At 36.3% G+C, this 23,120-nt stretch overlaps 3 protein-coding genes across 3 annotated transcripts; 2 read left to right on the forward strand and 1 right to left on the reverse strand.

Annotated features, from left to right (window-relative positions):
• The first annotated feature begins 875 nt into the window (after positions 1-875).
• LOC110920722 (putative late blight resistance protein homolog R1A-3) lies at positions 876-4,630 on the forward strand. The gene is made up of 2 exons (XM_022164921.2): positions 876-989; positions 1,202-4,630. Exon 2 carries the CDS (start codon positions 1,283-1,285, stop codon positions 4,361-4,363), a length of 3,081 nt encoding a protein of 1,026 aa, XP_022020613.1. The 5' UTR covers positions 876-989; positions 1,202-1,282; the 3' UTR covers positions 4,364-4,630.
• Positions 4,631-5,808: 1,178 nt separating this feature from the next.
• Positions 5,809-8,070, forward strand: LOC110920939 (NADPH-dependent aldo-keto reductase, chloroplastic). Its single transcript, XM_022165182.2, has 3 exons — positions 5,809-6,768; positions 7,295-7,549; positions 7,623-8,070. The coding sequence occupies exons 1-3, from the start codon at positions 6,208-6,210 to the stop codon at positions 7,878-7,880; spliced, it is 1,074 nt and encodes a 357-aa protein (XP_022020874.1). The 5' UTR covers positions 5,809-6,207; the 3' UTR covers positions 7,881-8,070.
• Positions 8,071-11,527: 3,457 nt separating this feature from the next.
• On the reverse strand, positions 11,528-15,039 carry LOC110926507 (phytosulfokine receptor 1). Its single transcript, XM_022170278.2, has one exon. It carries the CDS (start codon positions 14,751-14,753, stop codon positions 11,694-11,696), a length of 3,060 nt encoding a protein of 1,019 aa, XP_022025970.1. The 5' UTR covers positions 14,754-15,039; the 3' UTR covers positions 11,528-11,693.
• Between the last annotated feature and the right edge of the window lie 8,081 nt (positions 15,040-23,120).

A 23,120-nucleotide genomic window follows, 5' to 3' on the forward strand; every position in this document is an offset into this window, starting at 1 on the left:
TATAGTGTGGGGGGGGGGGTTCGGACGCACGTTGTCAAATAAATATAAATGACGAGCCAGAATTTGACGATGAAGAGAACATAGTTCGAGAGGAGGTACGTCCCCCTGGAAGGGACAAAGCCAAAAAGGCAGCGTCTGCAAAAAAACAAGCCTCATCGGGGGGCAGTTCGAGAATGGACGATTTGATGTCTCAGTTCAAAGCATACACCGATGTCACAGCTTAAAAGGTACAAGCGAAGCAACATGGAGTAGATGAACGGGTTCGGTTGAAGCAAGAGGCGATAGAACTACAGGAATGGAAGATAATGACAACCGATATCAACACGTATCTGAAAGAAGACTGTCACGTTTTGCGTAAAATGAAAAAAAAAAAGATTGCCAAAAAATGGAATTCTAAGGATTTTTAATTTTTAGCAATCTAGTATTTTTTTTTTTTTTTTTGAAGTTAAGGGTTCTTTTTTTAAAGTTATGTAATATTTTTTAATATGTAATGATTTTATTTTATAAGTTATTTAATGTTTAAAAATATGTTAACTTTAAAAAAAAATTAAAAAAGGGGGAGACACATCCTTCACACCATTGGTCCATCCTTTGGGGGGCATCCTTCTTGTATGATGATGTGACAGGTAACGTGAAGGGTCATCCTATAAGGACTACCCTCTTCTACACCCACGATCTAAAGGTAAATTATATTTATATTTTACTTTAAAATAAAAAGTATTAAAAACATATTACTTAAACATAAATAAATAAGCAAAAACATTTACATTTTTCTATGTAAAAAATAAATTAAAATTAACCAAGTGAAAAAGAAAAAAAAAAGAATGAAATGCAGGAAAAGGGAACAAATGCATTATTTGATTTTGACTGACCTACATACCAGTACCACATAATCACCTGTTGACGTTGAATATTGCTCTTACCAAGTCATGGTAATTTGGTGATTGATCAAACTTTTGCGATACGAATTGCTTCTTCCTGATCATTATGTAAGTTATATTTCTCTCTAACTCCTGAGAATGAATGGATCTTTCATAACTGAAATTAGGGTTTTGCATATATTTACATTTTCTTTTTGATTTGATCGATTACTTGCATCTGGATATAATATTGCTTTGCTCAAATGTTTGATTTATCTAGTTTCATTACCACCTGTAGATTTAAAGCTTTTAGATTCTAAATATGACACTTTTGATCACAGGTGTTGATACATACATACATATATTTATAACTTGAGTAGTAGCATGCTCTTGATTTTAGAGGACAAATCTACGCACTAAACATGATTGACACCGACGTGGACTGTCTAATAGAGACATTGAAGCAGCTCATTGACTTCAATTGTCCTTCACATATTTCCAAAAGTCCATGGATTCTTAAAGAGAGGGATCGGTTCGAGTGGCTGTACAAGGATCTAACCTCATTAAGAACGTTTCTTTCTTGTTCGGAGGAGACTCGTTACACAGTCCCGGAAGTGAAAGCATTGGTGATAAGGATCATAGATCTAGCAAGCAAGGTAGAAGATATGGTTGATTCATTCGTATCTAGTTTTGCAGTTAAGAATCCAAAAGATTTTAACCAAGATCCGTGTTTGGATCTTGACGACGTAAATCATGAGGTGCCGAATGTCTTTAAAGATGAAGGAAGTTCATCAAGAGTGCATATTGCAGTGCCTAATGAAGATAATATTGTTCGGTTTGATGTTGGTTTTGACGGTATCATGCTAGAGATCCAAGTCATCAAAGGAGAGATGGAATCTGCAAATCATGAGGCGCCGAATGTCTTGAAAGATGAAAGAAGTGCCTCAAGAGTGAATGTCACAGTACCTAAAGAAGATAAGATTGTTGGGTTTGATGTTGATTTTGACCAAGATCCTTGTTTCGATTTTGACGGTATCATGCAAGAGATCCAAGCCATCAAAGGAGAGATGGAATTTGCAAATCATGAGGCGCCGAATGTCTTGAAAGATGAAGGAAGTTCATCAAGAGTGAATATTGCAGTACCTAAAGAAGAAAAGATTGTTGGGTTTGATGTTGAAACAAGAGAAATACTGGATACACTTGTTGGGGATCAAAAGAAGCTAGACGTTATCTCCATTGTTGGGATGGGCGGCCTTGGGAAGACCACTCTGGCAAAGAGAGCTTATTATGATAGTTATGTAACATACCACTTTTATATTCGCGGTTGGGTTACGGTTTCTCAAACATATCAAAAGCTGGATTTGTTGTTGAGTCTTTGTAATTCTCTTTCCATCGAGCCTGGAGCTGGAGAAAAGAACATCGGAAAGTTGTGTGAATTGATTTACAAACGGTTAAAAGGTAAACGTTATCTTATTGTTATTGATGATATATGGAGTGCAGAGGCCTGGAATGAAATACGGATCTGTTTCCCTGATGACAATCTTGGAAGCAGAATTTTAGTAACCAGTCGGCTTATGAACGTTGCCTCAAACATCAAACAAGACAGCCCGATTCACAGGCTTCGTTTTTTAACCGTGGAGGAAAGCTGGGATCTGTTGCGACATAAAGTTTTTGCAGAGGATGGTACTTGCCCTACAAATCTACAGGAAACTGGGAAGCAAATTGCTGAAAGATGTAGAGGCCTGCCACTTGCGATTCTTGTAATATCCGGGCTTCTTGCAAAGACTGAGAAATCAGTCGAGTTCTGGACTCAAGTTTTAGATAGTATAGGTTCTTATATTGTTAGTGATTCAGAACAATGCATGAACACATTATCATTAAGTTACAATCACCTGCCACGACACTTGAAATCATGCTTTCTTTATTTTGGAGCATTTAAGGAAGACTTTGAGATTAATGTCAGAAAGCTGATGTGGCTGTGGGTTGCAGAGGGTTTTGTAAAACCCGGTACAGAAAATGCAGCAGAGGAGTATTTGGTAGATCTTATTGATAGAAGTCTGGTGATGGTTGACCAGAAAAGGTCAAACGGGGGCGTGAAAGTGTGTCGTGTGCATGATCTTTTGCATGATCTGTGTTTAAAAAAATCCAAAGAAGAGAAATTTCTGTGCGAAATCAAAGTCGATCCTTTTTTAGGGCTGGGTTTTTCCACTAACACAACGGTCAGGCGTTCATTCATCCATAATCACGTGTTAGACTATGTTTTTTCAAAACCATTTTCCCCTAGTACCCGTTCTTTTTTGTTTTTTTTACCGGCAGGTTTAGCCTATGCCTTCACAAAAGAAAATATGTCGTTTATTTACTCGGCCTTTAAACACATTCGGGTGCTGGAACTTAAGTCAGTTGTAGCACCATTCTTGCCAACTGAAATAGGGCAGTTAGTTCAGTTGAGATACTTATCGTTAAACACTCAAGAGCCTGTTATCCCTGAATCACTATCAAACCTATGGAATCTACAAACTCTTGTAGTTTACGCGATGACATGTCCGGTGGCGATTGATTTTCAGGTTTGTAAAGAGAATAGTCTGTCCAATCTGAGGCATATATGTATTTGGCCATCTTTGAGTCTACGGTACCCTGTGGCATCACCTAAAGTTCAAACCATTTCAAATCTCCGTCTTCCTTTTGGGAGACAGCCAGTGTTGGAAATGGCTCCAAACCTTAAAAAGCTAGCTTGTGTTGTGTCACAGCAGCAGCACGGTTTGGTTCCCTTCCCTCCTTTGGATACTTTGGTCCATCTTGAAAAATTAAAAATACATATCGACAATGATCTTAGTCTCGGCTTTTTCCCAGAGCAGGCAAGGTTCACTTGTTTGAATCGGTTACCTCATACCCTAAAAAAAGTGACGTTTTCCAACTGTTATCTTCCATGGAAGGATTTATCGGAATTTGGGAGATTACCGAATCTTGAAATCTTGAAACTATTGCGTGGTAGTTTTCAAGGACCAAGATGGGATCCAAATGATGGAGAGTTTAAAAAACTCAAGGTTTTGAAAATTCAGTCTCCGGAGCTTGCGGAATGGAATATGTCGAGTGATCACTTTCCTGCCCTAGAAAAGTTAGTCATGGACGGTTGTAGGCAGCTTAAGGAGATCCCGATGTGCTTAGGTGAGATCCCAACCATGGGATTGATTGAGCTGAGGTGGCCTAGAAGCTCAGCAGCTGATTCAGCTAGACGGATTATTGAAGAGCAGCAAAGTCTTGGAAATGATTGGCTGAAGCTTGTCATCTATGACCGTATGAAAGGTCGTACCTTGAATTTTGAGAAGAAGCTGTTTTCTGAAATTGAGTTTGGGTACACTGATAGCTCAGAGGATTCAGAGTCAACAGATGATTCAACAAAGGATAAAAATGGCGGATTCAAGTCTATTACTTTTTATGAGCCTATGACATTGAGCTTTGAAGATGGTATGTTAAGCATAATACCTGAGTTTGAATTACGTTAAGGGCAAAATGGGTGACTTTGTTCTTGCTCCGTTTTCACGTCAGTGACACTTTTCTATTAGCGACTCCAGTGACGAGTTTGCATGTTTGATTTGGTTTTGAAATCGACGACGACACCGATTTTGGTTTAGTTTTTGTTGGTCTAAAATAGTTAATTTCAGTGATTCTAGTTGTGTAATCATTGTTGTAAAACATAATGAATTGTAATAATTGCACAGCATGCGTTTGTGTTTGTGCCTATGAGAAAAGTTATTCGAATATGTGCATAATAAGCGACTACAACATTGAATCAAACGCGTTATTGTAAACTCAATGTCACCTTACGGTACATCAACGTGATATACAACGTTGACTTTGAGTCTCTAACCTAAGATGTTGGGCATTCCATTGAGCATTGTTATACAACTTGTGCGTCAAAACACGATAGTGCATAAAAGGTTAATTTAAAAATAAATGTAAAAGGTGCCGACGGTTTGACAATGTTTTTAGGTGTTTTTAGGTCTATGGATGTATTTTAAATAATCGATGTTTTTGTGATGTGCAATGGTTTTGGGTTTCCTTGTTTTCTTAATAGTGGAGATCTTATTTATTTAGAACCACGTAGACCACTCGAGAATCAAGACCTCAAGTTTTGCTCTATGTTTGACCCATAAGTATGTGGTCGCCTTTTATCTCTTTCACCACCTTAAGCATTGAAGTCGTTTTTTTACTGCAAATTCTTTTGTTTCTACTCCTCCATATGACCCAACACATCGTCGCAAAAACGGCTTGCACTATCTTTTTCTTCATCAACCGTTCTTCATCCTTCACACGTTCGTTAGCAGATGCCAATTTTGATATATTTTATCCATGCAAGTTGGATATGTGACAATTATATTCTCTGCATGTTTGCTCATAAGGTGTATCATTAGGAGTACTTGTCCCCTTTTGTTCCATACATCTGGTGAAGACACCACCTTCTGCTTTATTCTGAAATTTGAAGAAAGTGCCACCTAAAACAATGATAGATCCATATGTCCATATCACAATATCTGTTGAGGAGAATGTTATGAATCATGATGATAGGAAACGCGAAAAGAATTTTTTTTTGTAAACGAAGCTGTTTTTTTTTTTCTATCAGAGTATTCAATCAAAAAGCGGAAGCTATGGATTCGAATGATCTTAAAAGCGTTCTAAAGGAAGCGATCGAATTGTTAATCAATGCCTATTTCTTTAAGGTTTTGTATAGATCATATTTCTAGATGAAATGTAGTAATCTGCAGAAGATTTGTGCCTAAAATTGTTATTAATATATTAAATTAACAATATTCATGCCTAACAAGGCAACTAAACAACCAATGGTCCACCTCAAACTTTGTCTTCAATTCACACGAGGGAGAATAACACCATATAATAATCTTAAATCAAATTACCAACAAACTAATTTGTCTTGCAAGCCCACTCATGTTGACCATTTCTCATCTCATTACACATTTCCACTGAAGCTTCTGCTGACCTGCTGACCCACTTAGCAATTTTTTTTCCGTTAATTTGTCACTATTGTGAACTCTTTCCAGTTTCTTTATACCGACTTTTCGATCAAACATCACCAGACCTTCTTTTTTTCATCTAAGCATTTCATCAAACATCTGGTGGGCACTTCTTGAATCCAGTCAAGTCATCATCTTGATCGGTTTTTTGTTCCTGTTCACTTCAAATTTGTGATCTTGTAATACCCTTTATACTAACCTTTCAATCAAACATCACCGGACCCTCATTTCTCACCTCAACATTTCATCAAACACCTGGGGGGCACCTTATTTTCTTACTTAAATCCAGTAAAATCGTCTTCTTGAACCTTGATTTAATGAAAGGGGAATCAAAGACTTACTTCCGGTTGAACACCGGCGCCAAGATTCCGGCGATCGGGCTCGGAACATGGCAAAGCGGCGGTGGGTTTTGTGTAGAAGCTGTGAAAACAGCGATCTCAGTAGGTTACCGTCACATCGATTGTGCACATCTGTACGGAAACGAAGCTGAAGTTGGGGAAGCGCTAGCTGAACTTTTCAAGAACAATTCAGTAAAAAGAGAGGATATTTTCTTGACATCAAAGTATCATTGTACAACAAATTCAGTAAATAAGCTGGAGAATTATGTTAGGGTGTCTCTTAAGAATCTTGGGGTGTCATATTTGGATCTTTACTTGATGCATAGGCCTGAAAGTTCTGCACTTGGTGATGCGACTGACCCGCCTGCGAATTCGGGTAGCGAATACAGGCAGATTTGGAGTAAGTTGAATTCAACATGGAAGTCTATGGAAAGGTTGGTTGAATTGGGCCTTGTTCGGGCTATCGGGTTGAGTAATTTCGATATACCACAGATCAGAGAAGTGCTTAAGTTTGCTAAGATTGTGCCTGCAGTTAATCAGGTTGGTGTTTTGTTCTTGTTGAACCATAATATGTTTCTAAAGGGCTCATGGGTCTGAATAGTAAATAGAGGTGCACAAAAAGGGGGTTCTCCCAAATGGGTTAAAGTTCGGGTCAAACATGGTCAAAACCGGTTTTTGTTGGAACCGTTTTTTGAGGGGAAAAGGATCGGGTCCGGTTCCAAAACCAGGTTTTAGAGTACATGTTCCCAAACCGATTACAACCCGACGTGTACGGTCGGTTCCTAACTGGTTCTTGTGAAACCGGTTTCAGTTAGGCCTGTAAACGAACCGAACGTTCATGAACTTGTTCGGCAGGAAGTTCGTTTATTTAATAAACGAATGAACATGAACATAATTTGTTGATCATTTAAATAAACGAACGAACATGAACACGTGGTTTGTTTACAGGCCTACTTAATATAATCATTATACTTGTTTCATTTATATATGTTAATGATATCAATGGTTTCATAGCTTTCTTTTATTGCACTAAACAATATAAAGTGACTAATGTGAAATTATGTAGTTGGAGTTGCATCCGTTTTGGAGGCAAGACGAGCTTGTGAAGTTTTGTCAATCAAAATCAATCCATGTATCCGCTCACACGCCATTAGGTGTACCGAATTGTAATCCCACAACATCTGAAAACGGATCAAGCGAGCAGTGTGAGCCGGAAACCCCCAATTTGTCTCTGAGACGGTCAAGATCCGTGCACGCCCCTATGCTAAAGCTCAGAGACGTCGCAGATATAGCAGACAGACATAACAAGACTCCTGAACAGGTACCCATTTTATTACAACTGATTATTCTACATCAAATCTTGTTAGACAATAATTTATTGTGTTTTTTTGTAGGTTATTTTAAGGTGGGGTCTTCAAAGGGGGACGAGTGTACTACCAGCGAGCGTCAATCCAGAGAGAATAAAGCAGAACTTCAATATATTCAACTGGAGTTTGTCAGACAATGAATACAAGCGGTTAAATCAGTTAGAACCGCAAGTATGTCTATTTGGAAGCTGGCCTTTAGATGGTGGTATTTCTGAGAATGGGGGCTCTGTTTCCGGAAGGGGCCCGCTACAAGCCGTTCATGAAACGGAGGACGACAACTTTTGAGTTTTGACGCATGTTTATGTTGTAAAGACGGTATTGGTTATCGTGTTGTGTATGATGTAATGCTACTGTAGAATATTTTGGCTTTTGATGACATGTTTTCTAGGATTGATGTGTTTGGTTTCAAGAACTTTGTGATGTAATTGTGTGATGTATGACTTCGTATCTAATTGTTACTCGGGTTATCTAATTATCCAGATTGATTTATTTTTCGCAAGATTCAGGTTTTGGTTTCGGATGGGACTCGTAAAAACGTCATAACCCAAACTCGGACATATTACTTAACTAAAAGTTTGGAACCACCGCGATCTGAATAACCCGAACTTTGCCTAGTAAAAACCAGAATTGGCCCGGTTTATACAAGGGTTGGTCTTAGGCCCGTCTAGCTGGGCCAGCTTAATGTCACGGGCCAAATATTTGAAGGTCGCAATGCTGTGGGCTGTGCTTGAACGCTTGGGTTACTGGCTAGTCCTAGACTTTATCAGGGGACGGAGTCAGTGTCAATGAAGAGGTGTACGTGCCTAGTCGTGCAAACGACGAACGCACCACTGGTCGAGAGCTGGCGCCGCTCTCCTGATGAGTCCAAGGCAGGACGAAACCAGTGACCCACACAAAGAAGCGGGATGGATTGGCTTGTCCCCGGGGACTTGGGGACGCCACACGGGGGTCGGAAACTAACCCCGTGACATTAAGCTGAATATTATACATGTCTCAAAACCTGGTTTGGGCCCTGTGTGGTTCGAGTAGGTCTTAGTTAGTATAGACCAAGCCCGAGAACACAAAAAAGGAAAAAAAAAAAAAACTAAACCCTCGTTCCCAAAAGCGCAAAGCACGGCAGGGAAAAATATATGAAGGCCCAGCTCGAAGTTGAGATGAACAAGAAACGGTTTAGCAAAACCGACCATAATCGAAACCGATTTGGAACCAAAAACCGAACCATCCGCTTATGAGAGAACAACAATATGATTGGTACAATATTGTGTTCGCATTTATGTCTCCGACAAGCCAAACAGATAATGACTAAACTCTCGACGCGTTGCTTGGGGAAAACGACAACACTCCTGCCGATCGGAAGCTCTCACGGCTTGCTGTGTTTGTATGATTCTAGTCCCATTACAAATCCAATGAACTTGGCTGTTATTTGGAATCCTTCAATTAGGAAAGCAGTCAGTGTTGGTGTGCCTAAAATTGAAGATAATGACAAGTACCGAACCGTTATAGGTTTTGGTGTGTGTCCAGAGACTAATGACCCTAACTTAAGCTTGTTAAGATTACTGATTCTAAAGATATGAAAAGTACAAGTTGTATCCCTTGGCAAGTTGAGGGGTTTGCATTAAGGTTGGAGGGCGTGGTATAAAGCCCCTAGGGGCTTTATCACGCCACGTCAAATCCACCTAGGCGCCACGTCATATGGGGGGAGGCGTAAAAGCCCCTCCATTTAATTTGCATGGTGTGGTATAAAGCCCCCTATTAAACAAATTAAAAAAATTATTGGTTGAAAATAGGTGGGCCCCACATGCACACACCTTTAACCCTCGTTAACACACTTGAGAGCACATCATAGCGCCCCCCCCCTAACTTGCTCGGTGTGGTCTTTGGCGCCCCCGGGGTGCTATCGAAGATGATGTGGCGGGGTGGCGCCATGCCACACCCCCCCAGCCTAAGCACGGGCCTGGAGAAGTCTATATAGCAGCGTAGTAAATCGATTTATGTTCGCTGGTATCAGGTAGTTTTAGATGGGTGTCTTTATTGGCTTGCTACTGATGGTAGAAGTGTATTTGGTCGTTATCACCTGATTATTATTTCATTTGACATCACAAGTGAAGAGTTATACCTGGTTTCGGGTATTGGGTATAACTGGGTTTGGATATTAAATCAGGTATTAGAAAAATCGGTTTTCAGGTTCTAGGCTCAGAATGTGTATATACCCGACGGGTAAGGACCGGTTAGAAACCGATTATGCTATAACCAGGTATAATTAACCCGGTCTTAGCTTTTTGGGTTGGGTACGGGTCTATACGCTTTTTTTTGTACACCACTAGTCTTAGGCCTTTCTAGCCAGGCCAACTTAAGCAAAAGTAATATATTTCTCGAAACCAGGTTCGGCTCTCTGTGGTTCGCTGGTTCTAGCCCTCTAGGGCTCTAGGTCTAGTAAATATCCTCAGGCCCAAGAACACCAAAAGAAGCCTCGTTCCCAAAAGCCCAAAGCATGGTAGAAAAGATATATGAAGGCCCAGCTACAAGTCTCCTACGACTCAACGAGTCTAACGACCAAAGAATCTTAAAAAAGTTCATTTTACTACTTTGCCGATTTAATATTTCAAAGGTTTGCCGACTATTTTCTTAAACTATAATACCGTTCTTTTTATATTTTATTTTACTTTTTGTTAAGGCTATATTTCTTGATTTAATACGATCAAAGCAATCTCTTTATAAACAAAAGGATACATGACTTGTAATATAAATTTAGCATGCAAGTTAAAATCATATTCACTACGTATTCATATTCATATTAAATTTAATCTCGCTAATTTATATTGTTTATAACTAAATAGTTTTATTCGGTGTGCTTTTAAATATGTTGTTCTTGTGTAATTGTATTATGTTAAGATTTAGATTGTATAATAAAAAATAGTGGCATTCCCCCATGCTATATGACGGAAACTCGGTCGGTATCAATTCTGTTCTGTACGGTATTTGCACTTGATACAGCAACACAAAAAAAAAGGATCTAGAAAATCATGATATGCCCAAAAGGACATAGACACATGTTTTACATCGATCGAAAATCACAAAAATGAATACTGATACTATTTCTAATAAAATGAATACTGATGTTAGGCCGGAATCAATTTGGTTCGTCACGGTACTGGTACTCGTATAGTCTACGATACCAGAAAACCACTTTTGTTTATATTCAACTTCGTTTTAACAAAACATTTACCAGGTAATTTAAGAAAAACCAAACTAAATAAACATTATGTGAGTTAATGACGTATATTAGATATAGTATTAGAGGTGAAATTAAAAGTACGTTATGAAGCACCTATCTACATCTTTACTATAATGTTCAAGACATTTTAAAAAATTTGTTTTGTGGCATTGCTAATTGTCTATGACTCTATTTTCATTTACCATTCACCACCGGTATATTTAATTTAAAAAAATCTCATCTTTGAAAATTACCGTGTGAACAGAGGGACAAAATTGTCTCATATATTTATTATATTCTTTTATTACTAAATTAGACTAAAAAACGCGTAGTGACTTTCAACATATTTATAAAGTGATGACGGCTCTACACCTTTTATACTTTTTTTAGCATAGCCCAATTTAGAAAGCCAACTTTAGAAGAATCATATTTTTCGTTACATAACATTATTCAATATATGTATATTTTCTTATAAAAAAAGTGGTATATTTATTAGGTGGATAGGAGTCGCCATTTGAAGTTGCGTATTGCATGTGACTATTCGTTAAAGTTCGATGTTAGTTGCCGCCAAACCAGGGTGGATCACGTTGACCCGGTACCTATGGAGATTAGATTTACATTAAAAATGGTCCTTTTGATCCCAACTTGCATCATAAGTCACAAGTTCACAATGCTAGTTGCTACATTGGACTTTATGTTCATCCACCACCAAAAATAATAATAATAATAATAATCTAAACAAAACTAAATTTAGGATCTTGAAACTCAAATGTATTCACTTCCAAGATTTTTTTTTTTTTTTTTTGTTTCTTGTAGCACAAGTAACCTATTTACACAGCCACTACCAAAAAAAATTAAAAAAAATAAAAAAAATTAAGAAATCGTTACGGCATTTGGAGACCAATGTTGTCGAGCGACGAAAGTAGCTCTTGAGTCGAAGGGCGTAACTTTGGAGACTCGTTTAAACAAGCGCACGCGAGCTCGAGAACCTTTAGCATCTCACTAGCTTGTTCTTTGTTAAAAATGCAAGAATCCATAACCTCGTTTTCCCTTTTTTCGGTCTTCATTTGCATCACCCATGAAATTAACTCTCTACCTCCTTTCGGTTTGCACATATCCATTGGTCTCCTGCCGGTTAAAAGCTCTAAAAGAACGACCCCAAAACTGTAAACGTCCCCTTTGTATGATGCAACCGAAGCTTGACCGTATTCGGGAGGAATGTACCCTAATGTGCCAACAAGATCGGTCGTCACATGAGTGTCGTACGGTAAAATAAGTCTTGCAAGACCAAAATCGGCTAAATGGGCTTCGAAATTCTCGTCTAGAAGAATATTGCTTGATTTGATATCACGATGTAAAATGTGTGGCTCGCAAGATTGGTGCAAGTAAGCTAGACCTCGGATCGCTCCTTGAGCTATACGCAGACGGGTGGTCCAGTCAAGTCTGGACCGCCCGTCTGGTTTTTCATGTAGCCAGTAGTCTAGGCTACCGTTTTCCATAAACGAGTATATAAGTAGTCTTTCCTTTTTGTATTTGCAATACCCTTGAAGGAGGACTAAGTTGGGATGCTGAGCTCTTGATAACGTTTCGACCTCGGCTTGAAATTCACGGTCAACTTGACCACAATCGCCCGATAGCTTTTTGATGGCAACTTTTTGGTTATTGGGTAATGTAGCTTTGAACACAAGACCAAAACCGCCACACCCGATAATGTTTGATTGATCAAAACAGTTGGTCGATTTCAAAACGTCATCTATCGATAGATATTCGCTGTTGCTGTGGAAAAGTACTAACTGTGACTCGTATTCATCGTTTTTCTTGCTGTAATCATCATCATCGAAACGGTCTTCTATTTCAGGATCGACTTCTTGTCTTCCGGTTGCACGAACAACCACCATGAACATTAGACCAACAAGAAATAATGTCCCGAAACAAATCCCGACAGCCATTCCGACAACTTTCCCAATCTTTTTCTTCGGTCTCCCGCCTGTTGACTCGGGGATTGTTTTACTTTCACACGTGTATATCGCGCGCCCTTCACCACATAAACCTCGGTTTCCTTCATAACTCGCGTTTGTAAACGTCGTGAATTGACCACCGGAAGGGACCGACCCGCTCAGATTATTGTATGCAACACTAAATTTCGATAAAAAACTTAGTTTCACCAAAGACGGAGGGATTGTTCCGGTTAGATTATTATACGACAAATCCAACGTCTCTACGCTTCTCATACCAGATAATGAACTGGGAATCGTACCGGATAAATTGTTATGTCTCAGATCCAAAACATGTAGCTTTTTCAAATCACCAAACTCCGGCCAGATCGGTCCAGTGAGGTTATTCGTATTAAGGTCGATCGACGGCGGGAAGCTCATGATCTGCCGATACTGCAACCCTCTGCCGGTCGTGTTACGCTTCTTGAAGAACGGGAAATCCGGAGCGGGTTCTTCCAACGAGATATCACGCGAAATCAGGCTCGGTAGCTCTGTCAGACTTTTCGGTATCTCTCCTGACAATGAATTGTTGGATAAATCCAAGTAAAACAGAGACTTGAATTCGCCCAAAAACGTCGGAATTGTTCCGGTTAAATCGTTCCATGACAAATCCAACAACTGCAGTCGCGTTAAACCGTTTACCCACAGCGGAATACTACCCGTGAGCCTGCAGTTCGCGATCACGAGAGCTTTGAGTGACTTAAACTGTAGATCATCATCATACGGCAATTGCTCACCGTAAAAGTTCATCGTAAGAATCAAAACAGTTAGATTCCGGCAGTGCTGGAGGATTTTAAGAGACGACGAGAGGTTATTGAAGCTGCAATTTGAAACCGAAAGGTACGCAAGCGAATCAAAATTCTTGAAACTTTCTGGTATTTCGCCTACGAATTTGTTTCTTGCAAGATTTAAACCTTTTAACTTTCTGCAAGAAACAAGATCAGCTGGTAATGTACCCGAAAAGTTATTCGTACCCAGATCAACCGAAGTCAAACTAACCATCGCCGAACAGTTGAAATCAATCAAACCATCTAAAGAATTGTTTCTCAAGTTGAGCGAAGAAATAGTCGGCGAATTCAACAACGACGAAGGCATCACACCGGACAGATAATTCGAATGAGCCGAGAAATAACTTAACTTCGGAAAGTCACGAAAGAAATCAGGTATGTTCCCTGAGAGCCGGTTGGACGAAACATCCAAACGAACCAAACGACTAGAGAAACTACCGATTACATTGATCGCAGTGAACCGGTTATCCTGAAGAGCTAATTCCCTCAATCTAGGTAACCTAAACAAGAATTCGGGTATATCGCCCGAAAGATAATTGGAAGCCAAACACAAGTGTTCAAGAAACCTACAATCCCTAAACTGAGGGGGGATAATTCCGGTGAAGTAATTAACAGCGAATCTAAGATCACGAATTCGGGTGGAGTTAACACACAAACCAGAAGGAAGTGAACCATTAAAAAGATTATCAGAAATGTCAAATACTTGAAGTGCAGGCAGATCAATACCAACAGGTAACTCGCCACTAAAATGATTACTACTCAAATTTACTACTTCCAGATGAGGAAGATGAAAAAGTGAAACTGGAACAGACCCTTTGAGATAATTATGTGAAAGATTAAGGGTTTTGAGATGAACTAAATTGAAAATGGAATGCGAGAAATCACCGGATAATCTTTTATTGGGTAGTTGTAATCCAACAATCCTACCTGAAGAAGAATCACAAATCACACCTACCCATTTGCAACAATTATTAGAAGAAGATGAATTTGCAAACAACCAGCCATCAATCGGTGCTTCTAATCCACTCATGAAGCCTCTTAATCCTGTAAGATCATCTGAGTTGCATGTCAGATTCTGTGAGACCACAAGAACTGGATCTTGAATAGAGACCAAAACAAGAATCAAAAGCACCCAAATCTCCAATTGAACAGAAGCAGCCATTTTAGTGAGTATAAGCAACAAGAAAGCAAGATTTGAATAAAGGTGGAAGCTTTAAGGTTAAAGAGCAAAACCCATTTGAGGAGGAATAGAGATTGGAGTCATGAATCCATGAAAAATTGGTGAATGAAAGAGAAAGAAAGAATGGGTGCCGCAAAAATGAAGTAATTGAGAACAAGGGTTGTGTTGCTCTGTTCTGTTCTAATCTTTTTGAAGAGTGAGAAAAGGATATAATACAAAACAAATATCGAGAGAGAGAGAGAAGTATTAAATTGACTTTCAGCGAGAGAAATGATAAATTGAATTGAAGGTTTTTATATTTTTTTCTGGTTAGGAAACCGCTGGTGGGATGTATTTTTATTAAATGCTCCTCCACCCATTCATTAAAACAAACGCAACTTTTTTTGGGCTCTTCCAAAATATTTAAAAAAAAATTCTTACTTTTCATTATCAAAATTAAAAAAAAAAATCTGACTTTTCATTGGTTTAAAGTAACATTAAAAAAACATGACTTTAAGGAATCCTACAAAGCTTAGGAATATGTTAAATTATTGTTAAAAAATAAATAAATAAATAAATAAACTAGTTGAATTTTCTAGAGCTCTGCAACATAAATTATATGTATGTAAAATATTGCTTAAGTGATATCAAATGTAATTACAAAACATCATGAGTTACAAAATTACATTGTTGAACTTTAGGTCGCAAAAGAAGTTTTATAATGTACATAAAAATAATCGCGTCACAACGGAAATGTTCGGAATTTTGTAAAATATTATATATTAAAAATGTAGGGTAAGGTTGTTGTACATATGAACTAAACATACTAAACATGATGAGAAGTGAATTAGGATTGTTTTGTTAATTTCCTATCTTTTTAAGTATCTATTTTAGTCCTATAATGTAAAAAAATACGTGTTTCTACTAGAGTAAATAAAGGTTTTTTTATTTATTTTTTTATACATTTTTAACCTAAACATAATGTTTAAGTAGATAGGAAAAAAATTCAAAAAAAAAAAAAAAAAAAAAAAACCGTTCACTTTTCATGTTTAGTATGTTAAGCCCATTGTATTTGATCTTTTCCCAAAAAATGTAAATGACAAATCAATAGTATTTAAAGATAATAAATTAAATACATATTATATTTGACCTGAATCAGTTTCGTATAAAATTTGTATCAAAGGGTGGAAAAAATATGTTTAAAAGTACTTAGATTATTAAAGTAAAAAAATAATAAGCATTAAATATATGTATCTTTGCGTTATGAAGACTTGTACTTTACTAATGGAAAGCAAAGTGTAATATACATAATTATTACTAATGGTATAGTTAGATCGTCTATAACCGCGCCTCACATTCATGATCTTTCCGTCATATGGTTAGATTCGGAAAAAAATTATTGAAGTAGGGTATCGGGTCTAATCTAATTATATAATGAGTCAATTTGGTTAAATTAAAAAAAAAATGGGTGAAAACGAGTCACTCATAAGACATAAAGTAACTTAATTTAGCCGCCACTTGTATAACTGTCATCGTCACCATGTGTCGCCTTCCCCAACCCCAATACTGGCATCACTATCGCCGCTGAAACCACCGTTGTGGTCACCACTCACCACCACTATTGTCGCCATCGTTGTTGCCTACTTTTGGGTCTCCACCACCGCATTACCCTCGTTGCCACTTGCCGTCATATAAATACATATATAATGGGTGAACTTACTTTCATCATTTTTTCTATAACAATTCATTTCAACACAAGCTATTTCTAGTCAAAAACGGCTTTTACCCAAACTAAAGTGATACTCTTTTTAAAATGTATGTTTTGATCCGAGCTCATTTTCACTCGTTCTCCTTTAGGCCTAAACTTATTATGAACCGTACCCATCATGACCCGACATCCAGCCCAACGCAACCCACCCATTTTGCGAGGTTTATATGTAATTATTTGTAATGCATCATGGCACTTGATATATCTCAAAGATTTTCCTAAACAGCCATTAATTCATCGATCCTTAACTAATTATTGCTGCTGCTTTTTTTTTTCTTTTTTTTCATATTATCACCACCCTTTACATGTATCCTTTTTAACTAAATTAAAAAAAAAATTGAATACGTTTTAAAGTTATAACAGATGTTTGTTTTTTCTTTCTTGAAACCACATGGTTGATGGTACACTCTTAAAAATATATAATAGCTGTTCTTTACTTCTTCTACAACTTCCTAGCACAATATACAAGTCACTAAGCATCATGACATTTATTTTTATAGTAATCTGTGGGTTTAGTATTTCTGGAAAAAAATAAAAATGAACGGAGTTCATGGCTTTAATTTGCAGTCTCTCAGGTGCTATTGAATTAGTATCATTTTTGAAAAAAAAAGGATATATTCTATATTACTTAAAATAAATAATATTGTATTCTTAATACGAACATATTATTATTATTATTATTATTTTAATAGAATATAATAACTAGAAGGCAATAACTAATAATAGATGGAGAACCGGAGATCCTGCTGGACTTTGACAAACTGAAAATAATAAAATTAAATAACTAAATACAGAAAATAAGTACAAAGTCAAAGATTTGGGTTGAAAGACAACAATGATAAAAATTAATATAAATCAAAATCATATGTGCGACTTGAAATACAGCTCATAGTTTACTTTTAATTTATTTTATTGTTTGTGGAAAGAAAAAAACCATTTCCCAAAATCCTTCAGCAGCCACCACCACCACCTTTTTATTTGAATTTATTTAATTTGGTATCAAAGAATTTTGGTATTGGAGAATTAAAGAACTTGCTATGATGGTAATACTATTTTAGCTATTAATGAATAAATAAAATATATGAGTAAATTATGGATCTAGAAAATTCATATAGGGGTAACGTTTAAACAAAAAGGGTAACGAAATCGAAAAAATGAAAAAATTTTCAAAATTTACATTACCGTCAGAGCGTCAAAAGGCAACGAAGGTTACCCCTTCTATCACTCTAGGTCCGGCCCTGATATCATGTTTTTTTAACTATATATGAAATTATTGGTTATATCTTCTTTTTTTAATAATGATACTGGATGTCCTTTATTTAGAAAATGGATTTTGGCCTCTAATAGTCTCTGCCATTGACAGTTCCACCTTTATTTATCCCCCTGACAGTCTCACCTTTCAACTATTTTTTCCTCCACCGGTCCTTAGTTAAAAAACTTAACAGAGTTAAGTTTTTTTCTTAATTACAAACAGACGTTTTAGGGCTTTTGATCAGAACGAGAATACGAGTCTATTGATGTAAAACTTAACTCGAAACGGTGCTCCAAATGACTTGATTTTTGTTAATTAGAAATTTAAACGCCCGGATTGAAGCACCGTTTTCGTCGTTTGGAGCACAATTTCAAGGTAAGTTTTATATCATTCGACTCGTATCCTCGTTCTAATCAAAATCCCTAAAACGTCAGTTTGTAGTTCGAAAAAAAAACTTAACTTCGTTAAGTTTTTTTAACTGAGGACCGGTGAAGGAAAAATAGTTGAAATGTGAGAGTGTTAGTGGGAATAAAAAAGGTGAGACTGCCAATTGCCAATAATGTCTAATAGAGATTATTAGAAATCAATATCTCTTTAAAAATTATGTACGCATTCTATCATTTTCACTAACTAGTGAAATGACTAAACTTACTCTTAATAAAAAAATTAAAAAAAAAGTTAAGCCCATCTAGTCTTCATCTAGGCATCCGACCGCCTCCCTCCCTCACTAGAATCTCCAGCCACCAACTTCATTTAACGAATTATAGATAACTACCGAATACGACCACCTCTTTCTCGCCTGAAATCTCCATCCTATAATTTGTCGTTTCACATTCACTCAACATATAAAAAAAGATAATACTAGTTTGTGAAAATAGCTGAATGTGTGCAAAATTCTAAAATAAAGGACACCTAATGTATTTATTGAAACCAAAGAGCTTAACCTATGATAAAAAAAAAAAGTAATAATAATTAAATAAAATTACGGGCCACACTTAATAATAAAGAGAAAACAACCCAATGCTGCCCATCAACCTTACCGTCCCCTCCTGCTTTTTTATATATTTTTTAACGTTAAAGGGTAAATCAGTCGTTTCAGAAAAATAACATAAATTTTATCAGCCACCCCAACTTCAAGAATCAAATGTGTTACTTTCGAGTGATCGTGAGGGGACCAAATGTGTTAACTTTCAAAATTAGGGACCAAATCACAATACAGGCATACCAGATGTACTATCCGCGTATTTCTTTTCAAAGTTCATTGGGTTGATAATATATGGGGAGTGTATTATTAAGACAAATAAAAGTATTCACATAGATGATAAAAAAAATACTGATGTCTAGGCATACTTTTTTAGAGTACAAAAATCAAATACAAAGTATGTTATTGTACAAAACGTACGAATGGAGTGGAAAAGTAAAAAAAAAAAAAAAAAAAAAAAAACGCGATGACATTTTTCGTAATTATTTTATTCGTAGGGTAATTATTAAAATTACTCTACAAATGATCTTGTATTGTAATTTTGATCTTGTATGGTAATTTTAATCTTGTAGGGTAATTTTGTAAAGTATCATAATTACCCTGCAAACGATCTTTTTAGGGTAACTTTGATCTTGTAGGGTAATTTTGTAGAGTATCATAATAACTCTACAAATGATCTTGTAGGGTGATTTTGATGTAGGGTAATTACGATTACAATAATTACGAAAATGTCATCGCGTTTTTCTTATACTTTTCCACGCCATTCGTACGTTTTGTATGAGAAGATTCTTTGTACGAAATCTTTACTCTACTTTTTTTATTCAAATTAGATATACACATACGGGGGGTCTATGAATATAAATTTACATGTATTATGGATAAATATTCTTTTTATATAAGTTCTTAATGAATTTTGTTTGAATTCAAGGATATTTTAAAGGCAGTAGGAAAATGTGGATCTATGTATATTCAAGGTTTGAAGATGTATGTGATCATAACTATATTCGACGTCGAATCCTCAATATCTTTATAGACTATAGTTATAGTTGAAAATTGTGTATTTTGACATTTTAGAAAAAATGGGCCCAACACATTTAAATTTGTGTAAGTCAGTCAACGTAGATTGGGCCAAAAACAACGTTCTATTTTTTTTATTTTTCAAACGACAACAAAGTTCATGAAGACTTTTAATATGTAGTCCGACAGCCATTAATTTCCTTACTACGTGGCTTGAATCATCTGATGTGTCATTAACCATTTTTTCGTAAGTCAAAGGTTTAGGAGAAAGGAGTGACCATGAAGAGACACCTAATCAAAGAGGTTTAATACTCTATTAGGCTTGGGACAATGCTAGGAATAGCAAGTTTATTGTAGGAAGAATTTTCAAATCAAGACCAACTTAATTATAGTTGTTACTTGTTAGGAATGTTTTTTTAACGGTAAACGAAAATTTTATTCCACCAAATCTAAGTAAGCGGCTAGCATCACATATACATACACTAAAGAAAGAAAGAAAAGAACAAAACGGAAATATTACATAGTGGAAACCAAACACCACAACCCATGGCACTACTAGAACACATCAAAAATCCTCCATTTTTCCCAAGTAGCGTGGCATCTTTTGATCGGTTTTTGATCCATAAGAAGCTCATTGACTTAATCTCTTCCGTTACCGAAGACACTGATAAGGTACCGCTGCCAAACATCAGTTCATTTCGCTTGCGCCACACACACCAAAATGTAACCAAAGCGATGGCGTGAAACGCTTTCCTTTTCTTCATTAACCTGTTTACCGGCTCATGCATCCGAAGGACATCACGGATATCAAAGGTGACCATAAGTTGTTAGGACTATTAAACGGATCTTGTTTGTAGGTTAGTGGATCGAACTCGATATGAACCCTAGAATACACGTCATATACATGATGTTGGGTATTTTAGTGTTTATTAGAGCATAAACAACGGTGGTCCGTTGCTCAAGTTTGGCAGAGTAGACCACCCCCTACCGGACAAGGCTTGTTGGAGGTGTTTGACCCATGCAGTCCGGTTTGCTTGAGCGGACTAGGTTGGTCTGAAATGGTGGGGACCACCCACTCACAAACTTATTTTCTTTTTGTTTTTTATCGTAAAAAGTGGGGTGTAATGTGGAGGTTTGGAGTGATTTATTGTTGGAGAAAAAGTGAGGGTTTGGAGTAGTGGTAGTTTAGAATGATTAGGCAGTCTGTTGGATAGACTTTGACCACCATTGGAGATGCTCTTAGTATCATTTTAGTTTAAATATATATGCCAGAACTAAAGATAAATGAGAATAAACATCATCACAAGTTAACAAATGTGAAGTACACATTTATACAAAACTTAGTGCCTAGAACTGGAACCTAGAAGAATTCAAGCAGGCCATGGGGGTTTGGGTTAACGCCCTTGTGGGTTCAAGGGTCGACCCCTGGTGGGGTCTAACAATCACACCAACTTGGAAATCAACAATCACCCAATTACAGCGGATGGAGTTTATAATGATATAACTTAAACACGTCGAAAATTATAACTACTTATTGTCATACTATTTCACGAAAAGTTGCAATGTTTCAATTAATCATTGTGATGGTTTCTCACCTATGAAAGAAGAGTCTTTAGCCTAACTTTGGTTCGTTTTTTAGACATAATCAACATATCTGTTATTGTTTCTTTTTATTTATCTAATTTAATATTCGAGAGTACCATCAAGATATTTCAATCTGACAATTAATATTATGCGACTCATTGGGATACCTGACCTTTACAAATAACCAGTGGCGAAGCCTGATCGGGGGTCGGAAGTCACCAGACCTAAAAGTTTATACCTATTTTTTTTATTTTATAAAATCGGGGGGTCTAAAATGTATATATCTATAAAATTCTATACGAAACGTACATACATAATACTACTGAGCGAAAAGTTCGGGGGTCCCCCCCTACGGCCCCTTCAATGCTTCGCCCCTGCAAATAACAAAACCCATATGTGAAGCCGAACACAACACGGGTTTTCATGGGTTGATGCAAACACATACTATTTAACTAGAAATTTTATTTTATTAATTGTTTTTACAAACTAATACTCTATACGTAAATATAAAATAATTAATTCTAAACTTTAAACTACAAACCTTAATTTTTGTATCTTGTTTTTTGAATATTGGCAAATTAAATTCAATAAGTTTATTATATTCAAAACATTATTTTTAAAAATTTTAAAGTTAAACGGTTTAATTCGTGAACCTGCCAGATGGACCAAATTAACAGGACTCATTTAGCTAAACCTGTTTAGAATAATCCACAACCTACGAATTTCCTGTTAGTATCATGTCGTGTGTTTCTGTATAGTATTAGTAGGTTGACCCGCGTGATATGACGGGTGTTACTGAAGCTCTTTTATAATTAAAACATAAATAAATATAGCTTAAACTTAAAACAGTTGCAAAGACGAAAAATGTTTTGAACTAATAAATAAAGCATGGTTTTTGAATTTTATAAATGGTTTGATGCTCTTACTTTAAGATTAAATATATTATTATTGTAATATTTAACCTAGTAGCCATTATAATCATTTATATTATGTAGATCAAAATATATAACAACCTATTAAATAATTAGTTGATAATTGTTGATCGACCATATTACTCTTATTAACTAATTGGGTTTCCTCTTGGTTGCATGTATAAGGAGACTAATATAGAGGTCAGGTCAGATTTTAGGGCTGGCAAGGCCTAAAATTTTTAAGTGAGCATTGTTATGTTAAATGTTTAATAAATGAGTTAAATAACAAAAAAAAGAAGCTAGTTGAATGGTTAAGACACTCAAATTTGAAAACCAAGGTCGTGAGTTCTAATCTCTTCCTTTGCATTTTTATTTAAACAATTTTCAACTATTAGTCTCCTGCATTTTTATTTATCAACGCACTTAACTAATTAATAGTTTGATCTAGTTAACAAGATGATTATATGATTCATTGGCTAATGTTTAGGGTTATAGTCTTGAGGTCATGAGTTTAAATCCTAAGATTAACTTTTATTTTTAGTTAATGATTTTGTAACGATTCATTTTCTAAAAACAATATTAACGTTTTATAAAGTGAGATTACGCGATATGTTATGCCTAAAAACATCACTAATTTGAATCACATATTTATATATACATGGGTGTATAAACATATTTTATCAAACTACACCACTTTTGGTTTGTTTTGTTTATTTTGTAACAATTATCGTTGTACTGTGGTTTCTTGATATATAACTGATGAGTTTATATTATAAGAAGCGGGCCCAATTTTTTTGTTTTGCCTGAGGCCCAAAATTTTGTTATCGTTCTCGGAGACAGTCCTGATAGAGGTTAA

Source organism: Helianthus annuus, chromosome 17 (assembly GCF_002127325.2).
Source record: "Helianthus annuus cultivar XRQ/B chromosome 17, HanXRQr2.0-SUNRISE, whole genome shotgun sequence".
In the NCBI taxonomy this organism is placed as follows: domain Eukaryota; kingdom Viridiplantae; phylum Streptophyta; class Magnoliopsida; order Asterales; family Asteraceae; genus Helianthus; species Helianthus annuus.